A 12,468-nucleotide genomic window follows, 5' to 3' on the forward strand; every position below is an offset into this window, starting at 1 on the left:
ACATATTTAATTATATAAATTCAACATTAATACGTTTAATAACCGTTCAGCAAATCGATTTGCTTCATTTTTTTTTTTTTATTAAAATATTTCACACGACTGCGATTGACGCTTACATATTACTTCCAGCATTTAACCTCTCCAATTTAATATGATTCGGATCGTTCAACATCTTGTTCCTCATTCAATAACATCCAGTGGCAGTAATAATCAGAAATTAATGTCACGCATTCATCACTCGAACCTCAATGACAGCACCGTTTACCAGAAATAAAGTCGCATTTTTTTTACAAATTCCCTTTACAGAAACAGAAAAAATATCGTAAAAAAGGTGAGTAAACAGCCACTCGTCTTTGACGGACAACCGTGAAGATGTTAACATTATTCATGTCAAAGACTTGATGTAATTTATGAGGAGGTCACAAGATTATTATTTTTTTCGGTGTTAAAAAAATGGATGGATGGTTTCTTCTTGAATAACTCAAACTGTTGTGTTACAGGCTAACCGCAATATCGTAGATTACAGTTACTGTTCAATCAATCAAAGGCAGCAGTGTTCTTTCTGCTAGTGATTCACTCCACACAGAGAACGTTAACCAATTGTTCTTCCTCTCTATTTATTTAAAATTATACCATTTTTCAAATTGTCACAAAGAAGTGAAGTTTTTAACAGGGAAATTTTACAATCTGTTACGGTCTTATACCTTTTTTTTCCTCGTTTAGATAGCGAGTCATGCGCTAGACTCGCTATCTGTAATGTAAAACTGTATGCTCGATAATGCGAGCATACAGTTTTAGTTTCTTAACACGAAAACACGAAAGAAACGTTAAAAAAGATGCAATTTTTTTCCATTTTAAATATCTTGAGTTGCTCACCATGTAATTTCGAGGCAGAAATTGCAGAGAAGTTAGCAAACAGATAAGAATGATATCGCTATCAGGAGCTAGTTTGCAAGGAAAAAATGTATTAACGACATTCCTTCTTGCAAAAAACTTAGTAATATCTTGAATAAGTTTATAAATTATTTTTTTTTATACCTTTTTAATTATTTTTGTGCTAATATTTATTTAGCTCTAAGCTAATTTTAAAACAGCGGCATTAGCAGAAAATGGAAAGTAGTAATTACTACATAATTTATTTGATATTTAAAAGCATTCAGTGTAATTAAATTGCTGACTGCATCTGTCACGATAGTATAATCATTAAGCTAGATACTGTCTCTTTCTCTAGCAAGCAACTTGATCATCAATCTAGATATTCCCTGAAGTCTATCAGTTGTATAGTACAAGTGTAAATTAATTAGAAAAGACAATTTAATCGTTTCACCTCAAAATTTTGTTGGTATATTTTATAATTTAATTTTAAAGTTTATAAAATAATTTCCATTTTTTGTAATACAAGTCTGTGTATACTTTCTGTATCACATAAGGAAGCATATATAATAATTTTTAAATCTAAGTTTAAAATTTATATATTTAATTATTTTGTATTTAATATTTATTCCTATTTTCTATGTTTCTTTAATATATTTATGCTCCTCATAACTCATTATGTAAATCTGTAAGTTTTAAATGCCTTTAATTTCAAATGTGCTTCCTATTCTATTCATTAATTCTACTCTAGAACCCAAAGATGACCATTGCACGTGGTTGAAAACATTCATTCTGTTAATTAATATACTGTTTTTACTGGATTTAAGGTGTTTCTGACATTAATTTTATACATTAGTATTAAAAAACAACATGTAAACTTGTGACACAAATTCATGGGCTAATAGTAAGGCCACCAGTAGATTTTGTTGTCGCAATTCCTTATCTAAAAAACCTGAACTGTATGCATCTTCTCTCAATAATCTACACCTACAGCTCTCCTTTTCATTTATTTCATCTCAACGTCCTCTCCATCCTTTCATGACTTCCAGATGATCCCCTCACTATGTCCAGAATGGTTGCACTGCTAAACTAATTTATCCATGTTGACCTAGGACAATATTTTAAGTCTAGTTTCTCGATGCTAATATTATTGATTTTTAGTTTATATGAAATATAAAAAATTTAATATTCAAATAAATTTAAAAATTATTACTGTAGTGCAGGAAAAAGGCATAAAAGAACCAGATGATCCATTATATGCCTTGAATTTATTTTATATAAAACTAGCAGCTATGTTTGTATTGCCTGATAAAAAGTAATAATGACAAGTATTAAAATCTAGGTTATTTTAGGCTAATTTTAGGCAAATTGATAGTACTATTTCAGTACAGCTAACAAATCCAGAAGACCCTATACTTTTTAAAATCACCACTATGTGATTTAAAGACTGTGTAGCACCTTCATTAATTAATATGCAATGCTTACTTATAAATTTATAATAATGCATCAAACTTAAATTCTTACAAAGGGGACACCCCTTGATAGGCTACCATGAAATAAAGGGGTGTCCAGAGTTCATGGTAGCCTATATAAAATATAGGCTACCATGTAAAATCCTAGAGTGTAACAAAAACATTTGTCCAGATAGATCAAAAAGTTTAGAAGTTAGTAGTGGGATGTCCAGGTTTTGTGGTAATCTATATTTTCTACAGGGTCCATGAGACTAACTCTAAAACATTTGGTTTGTTTGTTTTGTTAAGTTACAGCAATGCAACACTTGGGTGATCTGCCTAGGGAAAGGTCTTTTTAAGGGTCCTATTCAAGCATTACAGACATGGAGAAAACCTGGAAAACTCCACATGACCAGCCATCCTGGCAAGGCGCAAACCCACAATTGTGTTCACGCTTCCAAGTGTTTAGGGAATGGAACCACTTGGCCACTGGTGGGCAAGGTTCCCTCTAAGCTGCACACTGCTCAAATTATTGCCACGCACAAGAATTTATGTGCCGAAAAGGCGAGCATGCACACTGATTTGAATTATTGTTTACTGATTTCTCACTGTCTGCAACACGATTATTACTACGTATATTTCATTTAAATACATTAAATCATTGACAAAAGATACTATTTTGTACGGAAGTATGTTTTAAAATGAATTTTAATTATTACTTTATAATTATTTTAATTTTTAAAGGAAAAAAATAAGATTGTCTATGTATCTGCTCATCAAAAATTTTTTTGTTCAGAGTACAGTACATATTCTGCTCAGCTACAAAAAAAAAAAAAAAAAAATAGAGGGAACGTTGCTAGTGGGCCTAAAATATTTTGTCCAGATTGATAAAAGGATTTAGAAGTGTATAGGGCACAGATTTAGGTGTATAGCAGACTGAGAAGACAGATATTCTATTTTATATACACAGAAAATTTATATTTTCAGTCAATTTTTTAAATTTAAAAATCACAAACAGAAAATATAAAATAAAAATATCAAGAAATATACATTCCTTTGATAAAACTTTCAGAATAATTCAAATTTTAATTTCATTTTAGTTTTAATTTAAAGTTAAATCATGTTACTTTTTTCTTTTAAATCAAATTTACTTTTGTAAAGTAGAATAGTCATTTTTATTAATCATAATAATATTATCAATTCACTTTGATGAACTGCAAATTTAATGAAAAAAAATTGAATAGGTAATAAAAAATATGAATTATTCAATAAATAAAAATTATTTTATCATAAAATAAGTTTATCATTAGTTTTATTAAAATACTGAAGAGAAAATTAAATCTTACTTAAATTTTTCTAAATTAAATAGATAAAAGAATTTAACTTAAGAATTTCATTTTCTACATTATAATAAAAAGAAAAAAACAAACAAAAAATGCTTAATGGGCAAACATGAGATACAAGAGCAAGATAATGGAATTTAGAAAAGGAGAATATTTGCTTGTGTAGTTTGTTATACACTAGAAAGAATGTAAACTAATCAGCTCTAAAATAATGAAACAGAAGAGCTATTGAATGAAGAGTAACTTTTATCATAAATTAATTAGAACATACTTATTATGTCTTAATAAGATTACTCTTAAATAACATTTTATTCAATATTTGTTAGTAGAAAAACAAAGATATTTCAAATAATTATTTTACAATGCATTCAAAATATTAACAAAAAAAATATATATATATTCAATAAATATATATATGTATTTTTCTTAATAAAATATTAAATAATAAAAACTAGGAAGAATTCTTATATAGGAATTCTATTAACAAATTTATTACTTTACAATTTATTACAAGATTTAAGCTGCAAATAAATGCACATTAATGTACAGTAATAAAACATGCACGTAATAAATGCTACAGATTTTTAAAAAAAATGCTGTAGTTCACAAGCAAATTGTTAACTGCTCCCTCGGTTGTCAGCATTATATAAATCTTATGTTGGTTTTTAATATATAAGTTATATATATATAATTTTTCTTTTGAAATCAATGCAAAAGAGAAATATACATTTGTTTTCTTTTAGTCACTGTTACGTGAAATTTTTTCCTGACAAATACAGTATATACAATTTGTAAGAGCCACAGCTTGATGAAATGTGTACATTATATAAAATATAATAAATATTTTAAGTATCAAAAATTATGTTTGAAAATGCATTTATTATATTTATTAATACAGAAAAAATGAAACTGTTTGCAATTTTTCTGTACTGTTTGCACCATTTGTTTCTGGAAGAAATTTGAACTTTATTTTTTTAAGAAAAAATTCTATTTGAATTGCAAATTGGTTTTTTTATATTTAACATTTTATTCATAAAAATGTATATTTATGCTTTTCTATTAACGAACTATGGTGATGCTGTACTATATACTGTGTTTGTAAGAAAAAAATCTATTATCATGCAGAACCTTCTCTGTATTCTATTCTATATACATTATCACTTTGTCTATAACTATTTCCAACCACAAAGTTTCAAAAATTTATTATATAAATAACACTTAAAATATATATTTATATATTTTAAATGTATACCAATGATAAAAAACAGAACAAAACAAGAAAAAATAGAATTTTATGGCACAAATTCATTGAACAAAATGGCAATTATGCTACGACACAATATAATAAATTAATTAAAATGACTGTTTTTCTAAACTATACACTGAGAAATGTATTACACAACAAAACCAAATTATACATGTCTGGAAATTTAAGCTTATTATACTTTAGATTTCTTTATATTAATTACATATAACAATAAAAGTTCTTTTTTTAATACTTTTTATAGAAGTAATTAAAATAGGAAAAATAATTTCAATATTATAAACACACTAAAAACACTGCTATATTTTTAACATTATGACTCATATACAAAAAAAAATCAGATCAAGCATCTTGATAAATAAAACATTTTGTGACCATTCAGAACTTTCCATTTAATTATACAGAAAATTATTGCATTAAAAATATATTGCAGAATATACTGAATATGCTGTTTGATCAATTTAATTCTTTTTTTCCTTTTTTATAATATATGACTCTGAACTTTTAAATAGGTAAAAAAAATAAAATTTGTAAACAATGAAAAGATAAATATATAAATGTAAAAAATGAAAATATCTTTAATTAGGAAGTGCCCATAAGACAGCAGTTTTGTCTGCACTAGTGGAGAGAAAAGAAAATTCTTGAGGATGCCATCGGGCTTGGATAACTTTATCTGTATGATCCGCTACGACAATGCTTGGTAATGGTTGAGTTAAATCGCCTAAAAAAACAGTAAAAAATTGCTTTCACTTGTGATTTAACATATATTTTATCATTTGTATATGTTAACTTGTAGAATGTGAGAGATACAAGTAGCAAAGTTACCTTGCAAATCAGTTAATACAATCTTATGATCATACGATGCAGTAAGGAGGTAATAGGCTTTGGGTGAGAATCTTATAGATCGTACGTCAGAAGTATGGGGCCTGAAGCACTGGATCACTCGACCACCCCTAATATCATATAATAGACACGCAGCATCCTCATGGCCAGAAACTAGAAGTCGACCTGAAGGATCCACACATACAGCAGCTACTGGGCTTCCTAAAACATAATTTTAAAATTTTCAATAAAACGAATAAAAAGATTCATTGCTAATATAGAAGAATATTAATAATGGTAATTATTTTTAACATGCAAAGTTGCTAAGCCCATTAATGCTTCCAAAGACATGAAACAAAAATAAAAAAGTTTAAGGACATTTCACACCTAAAGTAACAACTTTATTCTTAAATGTAAATTAGTTGAATCAAATTTTATAGTTAGTACTCAATTTGTTCACCTTTATTTCCCTTTACAGAGGAGAGGTATTGTTCATATGATCATCTCCTATTATAATAGAACAAAGAACATTTGTTTTATTGTTGGGCTGCAATCTGAAAAAATTGTAGACCTACAAATTCCCACTGTCGTCTGTCTGTCCTTCCTTAATCTTGAGAACAGTGTTAGATAGATAAAAGTTAAGACCAGATATTGAAAATTTAGGAGCAGGAGGTCCCAGTTAACTATATATGAATGTCTGCTTTGAGCCAAAAGTCATGTTATTTCTGTTATTTCAATTCAAAAATTTTCTCCTGAACAGAGTTAGATACATGACTGGCATGAGTTAATTATTAACAGGAAAAGTATGATGTACAGGGGAAAGACACTACTAATCTTAAGTGCATTGCAATGAAAAATTGTAGCCTGGCATTGTGACAATATCACAATAAATAATTGGAAAATCATTTCATACTATTTATTATGAGAAACTTCAAACATAATAATAATAATAATAATAACAGCCAGAAAAATTGAAAGGTATGAAGCCAGGAACAGTCAATATAAGCAAAACCAACTGTCCAATCTGCTTCCAAAACATTTAACTGGGATAGAAAAATCAATATCACCAAACGAAATAAAGATGAAACTACACAGTTTTGGAGAAATTTATGGGAAAATGAAAAAGAATATAAACATAATGCAAGCTGGATAAAAACATTTGAAGAGGAGACAAGTGAATATCATATGGATAATCAGTCAATAACAACAAATATGGTAAAAAATAGAGTAAAAGAATCAAAAACTGGATGTCTCCGGGAAAGGATCAAATGCATGGGTTTTGATTGACCAGTTTACATCCAGTCGTGGCTGATCATTTCAATCATTCACTGCAAAATTGTGAAATTGAGGAATGGTTAACAACTAGCAGAACCTACCTACCTCTTCCGAAAAAAGTTCAATACCATCAAATTACAGGCCAATAACATGCTTACCAACATGATTACCATGTTCAAATTGCTTACTGGATCATAGCTGATAACATCATAGTTTTTTTTGGAACTGAACATCTTACTAACAGAACAAAAAGGGAACCAAAAAAAAGCAGGAGTACAAAAGACCAACTCTTGATTGACAACATGATTCTGGAAAACAGTAGAAGACTGAAAAAAAATCTGCACATAATGTAGATTGACTATAAAAAAGCGTTTGACTTATTACTGCATAGGTGCATCGTAAAATGTATGAACCACCAGGGTTCATATGCAAGATCTTCATAAGATTACATAAAATTTATGGAAAAAGTAATGGAAAAGTGGAAGACAGAACTTCTTTTTGGTAATGAAAAATATGGAATGGTCAACATCAAGAGGGGTGTCAGGGATGTGACTCATTGTCATCGCTCCTGTTTTGTCATAGCGATGGTCCCATTGTCATTGATCCTGAAGGAAACAAATTTGGGATAACAAATAGCTAGGAATGCTCAAAAAATTTCTTATTTGCTATATATGAATGACCTGAAACTGTATGAAAAATTAGAAAGTGAAATTCACTCATTGACCAACACAGTGCATATTTTCAGTTCAGACAACATCTCAATGGAATTTGGATTGGAAAAATGTGTCATTGTGACTATGACCAAAAAAAAAAAAAAAAAAAAAAACAAAAAATAATGGAATAGAAATTCCAAATGACCAGGTTATTAAAAATAACCAACAAGAGGCCTACAAATTCCCTGGCATATTCGAGTTAGATAACATCAAACAGTCAAGTAAAAACAACTGTTAGCAAAGAATACATCCAAAGGGTCAGAAAAATCCTGAAGACAAAGCTAAATGGAGACAATATAATAAAGGCCATCAATTCCTGGGCTATTCCAGTTGTTAGATACACTGCTGGCATTGTGAACTATATACAGACTGATTTAGATGCTATAGATCAGAAAATAAGAAAATTGATGACAATTCACTAAGTCCTACATCCATACAGCAACACTGACAAGTTGTACTGTACCTGCCCTGCAAAGCTGGGGACAGAGATCTATTGCAGGTGCATCACACAGTAGAAGAAGAAAAACATGCCTAGCTAATGTAATTAGCTAGGGCATGTTTTTCTTCTTCCAGCAATAGCCAAGAGTGAACACTAATGAAAGTAAAGAATCATAACCTGCTGAAGGTTCAAAGCACGAAAAAAGAGTATTGCCAAAAAACATTGAAGGAAATAGCAGAAGGTTGGAAAAAATAGGCATTGCAAGACCAATTTCTGGAAAAGATAGATGAAAAAGTGGACAAAACCAAAACTTGGCAGCAGTTGACAACAGGGACATTAAAGAAAGAAACTGAAAGCCACAAGAACAAGCAATTAGAACAAAGCTAAAGTTGAAAATTCATCAGATGCTCAATGCAGACTGTGCAATGAATCGAATGAAACTATAGACCATAGACCTTATTCTCAGCTCATGCAAAAAAATTGCACAGACTGATTACAAATTAAGTCACAACAGCATTGCCAAGATGATTCACTGGAACATTTGCAAAAACTATGGTTTATTCACCTTGAACAACTGATAGGATCATAACATAACAAAAGTCACTGAAAATGAGCAGGTAAAAATTTTATAGGACTTCAGAGATTGCAAACTGATAAAATCCTAGTGTTCTTTATCATTAACCTTGCTATCACCAATTCCTGGTGACAGCAGGGTTAATAATAAAGAACAAAAAAAAATTACAAGATACATGGACTTGAAGATTAAACTCCAAAGATTGTGGCATAAACCAGCAGCAATAGTACCAGTGATTATTGGTGCACTGGGTGCTATTCCAAAAAACCTGGAGCAGCACTTGAAGAATATCAACACTGACAAAATTAACATCTGTCAACTTCAAAAATCAGTACTGCTGGGATCTGCAAACATTCTATACCATTACATTATGATGTCCTAGGTCCTTGGGAAGAACCCAATGCAAATGTTAGTCAATTTATTACTTTAATTATAAACTGGATGAATTACAATTAATTAATTATAAATAAAATACAGCATCAAATAATAAATTTTATTATCAGAATCAATGAAACCAGAATCTCCACTAATTATACTCTAGTGCTTGCTATAGTCACTTTTGCACTTTGCAAGTTTTGAAGAGATTACAATAAGCAGATTCTGCTGCTTAATAATACATAATAATAATTACATTACATTGCAAAATAGTTAAAACTTGCACTTCTAATATACTGGATGTCTACAAGTTATAACTGATTCAAACAGAAGATTAAAACAGATTTAGGAACAGAGCAATAATGTTGACTTAATTATTTTCGCTTGGGCTAAATGATCTGTTATATTACCAAACTATAATAAGACTAATTAAATTAATTATTTTTATTAAATATTAAAATTTATTGTAATTATTAAAATCATCAGCTTAACCACCTAACTCTAGTCAAATTGCTTTATATCTAATTATAATAATAGACTTATTATAGTCCAGTAATACAAAAGATCATTTGGCTTTAATTAAAAGTTGGTTTGTGGATTTATTATTTAGCTTGGGCTATTTAAAATAATTGATTAAAAATACAAAAATTAATTTTATACAAGAAAAAAAATAACATTAAGCCTGTTAAATAAGCATAACAAAAACTGACAAACTCACGATATCATACAAGTGATAAATAAATTGAATTACTGGATATGACTGGATAGAAAGACATTGCTTTTTCTAAGCTTTTGTTTGATTTTATCTTCTTCTGCATCTGAAGAGTGGAAAAAACTGTAACACTACTCAAATGAGATTATAGTGATTTAAAACTTACTATAATCTCATTTTAGTAAATCCAATATATCAAAAAATAAATAAAGAAACATATATAGGTATCTAGCCTAAACTTTAGCTAGAAAATATTTCTTTTGTACCTTTATAGCTTTTCATCAGGTTCAAAGTAAGATTTTTAAAATTTTCAATAAATTGATCAGTATTTTTGATACTACTGCAGTTTAATAACTTTGCCAATATATATGTAATGCATCACCAGTGTAAAATTAAAAACACACAAATAAATAAGTGTACACACTGCCTGTCTATACACATTTATTTGTGTTTTTAATCTGATAAATAATCAGTTATTACTGTGCTCTTATTTACTTTATTTATTTATATAAGCAACATGTCTGAAGTAAAATCTGCTAAAGTTTTAATTCCATTATATGTGAAGTATTCTTCCACATGTTTGATAAGATATTTTACAATATTTTTTAAAAAAATTAAAATCAGTTAACATTTTTCAATACTTTTGTTTTAAATATTTATTGAATAAAAAACTTTTCTGCTATTCTGTCACAAAACAAATTTATAGATATGGTAAGTGTTCTTGAAAATGATATTAAATAGTAAAACTTTTCTAAATTCATAATAAAGCCAAATTATTTGAATTATTTCAAACAATGGTTCTTCTAATTTCATATTTTTATTAGATAATTTTTTTTTTAATATGTACTTATGTAATATGTTCAAACATTAAAGAATATAATTATCTAACATATTCTTTAAAATAAAAGTTTGAAAAAGCCTTTGATCATGTTCCACACTTGCCTATCTGAAAAGCACTACGGTCACATGGAATACCAGAGGAATACGTAAAGTGGACACAAATATTATATCACAATGTGGTGAGCACAGTTTGCTACCCAGATGGAACCTCGCCACCATTCAAAATAACTGTTGGTGTTCACCAAGGATTAGCACTCTCGCCATTGCTGCATTATGCCATATTATGCATGAACACTGTCACAGCTGACCTGCAGGCAGCACCCCCCTGGACACTACTGTATGCTGATGATGTGATGCTTGCACATCAAGACAGTACACAGCTCTCCAGGAGAAGTTGCAAGCATGGAGTAACCGACTTAATGAATATGGGCTAAGCCTAAATTTAAAGAAAACAGAATATCTCAAGTGTGGCCCACAAACTGACAAAACGATCCAAGTGGCAGACCAGACAATAAACAAAATGATTCAGTTCAAATATTTGAGATCCGTGTTATCTGCAGACGGTGAAACAATGCCTGATGTCATAGCACAAATAAATGCTGCCTGGCTCAAATGGTGACAAACCACAGGTGTCCTGCGTGATAGAAAAATGCCCGAACATCTAAAAGCAAAAATTTATAAAACAGTGGTCCGCCCAGCAGCTCTTTATGGAGCTGAATGCTGGCCCACAGCAAGGAACAATGAACACTCTCTACATGTAATGGAGATGAAGATGTTAAGGTGGATGTTGGGCCTAACCTGATTTGATCATGTAACAAATGACGATGTTCAACAAAGACTGGGAATAACAGGAATTGACAAGAAAATGCGGCAGGCCCGCTTAAGATGGTATGGACATGTCCTACATGGCGAAGACACATCAGTAGCAAAAACAGCCATGCAATTGAACCCAGGAGGGTACTGCCCACATGGAAGGCCTAAGAAACGATGGATGGATACCATCAGAGAGGACATGCACATTGCCATCCTCAACCCGGATGATGCCAAAGACCAAGTGGAGACGACAGTTGCAACAAAGCTGATCCCTACCATGAGAAAAAAGTCAAAGAAAGAGAGAGATTTTTTAAAATAAAAGTATCACAAATACAACAGTTTTAATGATCTTAATCATAAAATGTTAAAATAATTATAAAAATATTAATTATAAAAATTTACAATCTTTAATTATAAGATTGTCAATTTAAAGATTATAAATGGATAATTATTCCTTCAAAAACTAAATCCAAAAAAATTAATTATTAAAATTTTAAGTGAATTATTAATTACATTAAATTTCTAAATTTAAATTAATTAATTTCAGTTTATGTAAAATTAAATTACAATACACTGACATAATCAGAACAATAACAGTATTCTAAAATACCTGGTCCAGAGCCACAACTTGAAGGAGTTGCAATTAAATTTACACATCCCTGAGTACGCAGATCCCAAAATCTAATTGTTCTATCTTGAGAACCACTTACAAACATTGATCCACCCCAAGTGAATAATGTTAATATATGTCCTATAAAAAGAAAATAATTTATAACAAATAATATTTTGAATATTTAAATATTTCTAAAAACCTGTTTAACTTTTTGTGGTTGTTCTCACAAGCTAAGTTGGATCAGATAGTCTTCTCCACAACATTGTTTGCAACACCATCACCAAACAAAAATAGACTTGAATTTTATTAAAATGAAATTTAAATACATATTTTTTATTTTGTAACATTAATTATATAAAAT

At 29.5% G+C, this 12,468-nt stretch overlaps 1 protein-coding gene across 1 annotated transcript in view; it reads right to left on the reverse strand.

The window, feature by feature from the left end:
- Positions 1-4,142: 4,142 nt before the first annotated feature.
- The window catches only part of LOC136986324 (WD repeat-containing protein 47-like), a 55,271-nt gene continuing 46,945 nt past the window's right edge, over positions 4,143-12,468 (reverse strand). Inside the window, exons 7-9 of the mRNA XM_067283821.1 lie at positions 12,105-12,245; positions 5,757-5,975; positions 4,143-5,652 (exon numbers count right to left, since the gene is read on the reverse strand). Coding sequence (XP_067139922.1) covers positions 5,510-5,652; positions 5,757-5,975; positions 12,105-12,245 — 503 coding nt within the window. The 3' untranslated portion in view covers positions 4,143-5,509. The remainder of the gene's footprint in view (positions 5,653-5,756; positions 5,976-12,104; positions 12,246-12,468) is intronic.

This window comes from Centruroides vittatus, unplaced genomic scaffold (genome assembly GCF_030686945.1).
Source record: "Centruroides vittatus isolate TY-2023 unplaced genomic scaffold, ASM3068694v2 scaffold_1015, whole genome shotgun sequence".
Taxonomy (NCBI): domain Eukaryota; kingdom Metazoa; phylum Arthropoda; class Arachnida; order Scorpiones; family Buthidae; genus Centruroides; species Centruroides vittatus.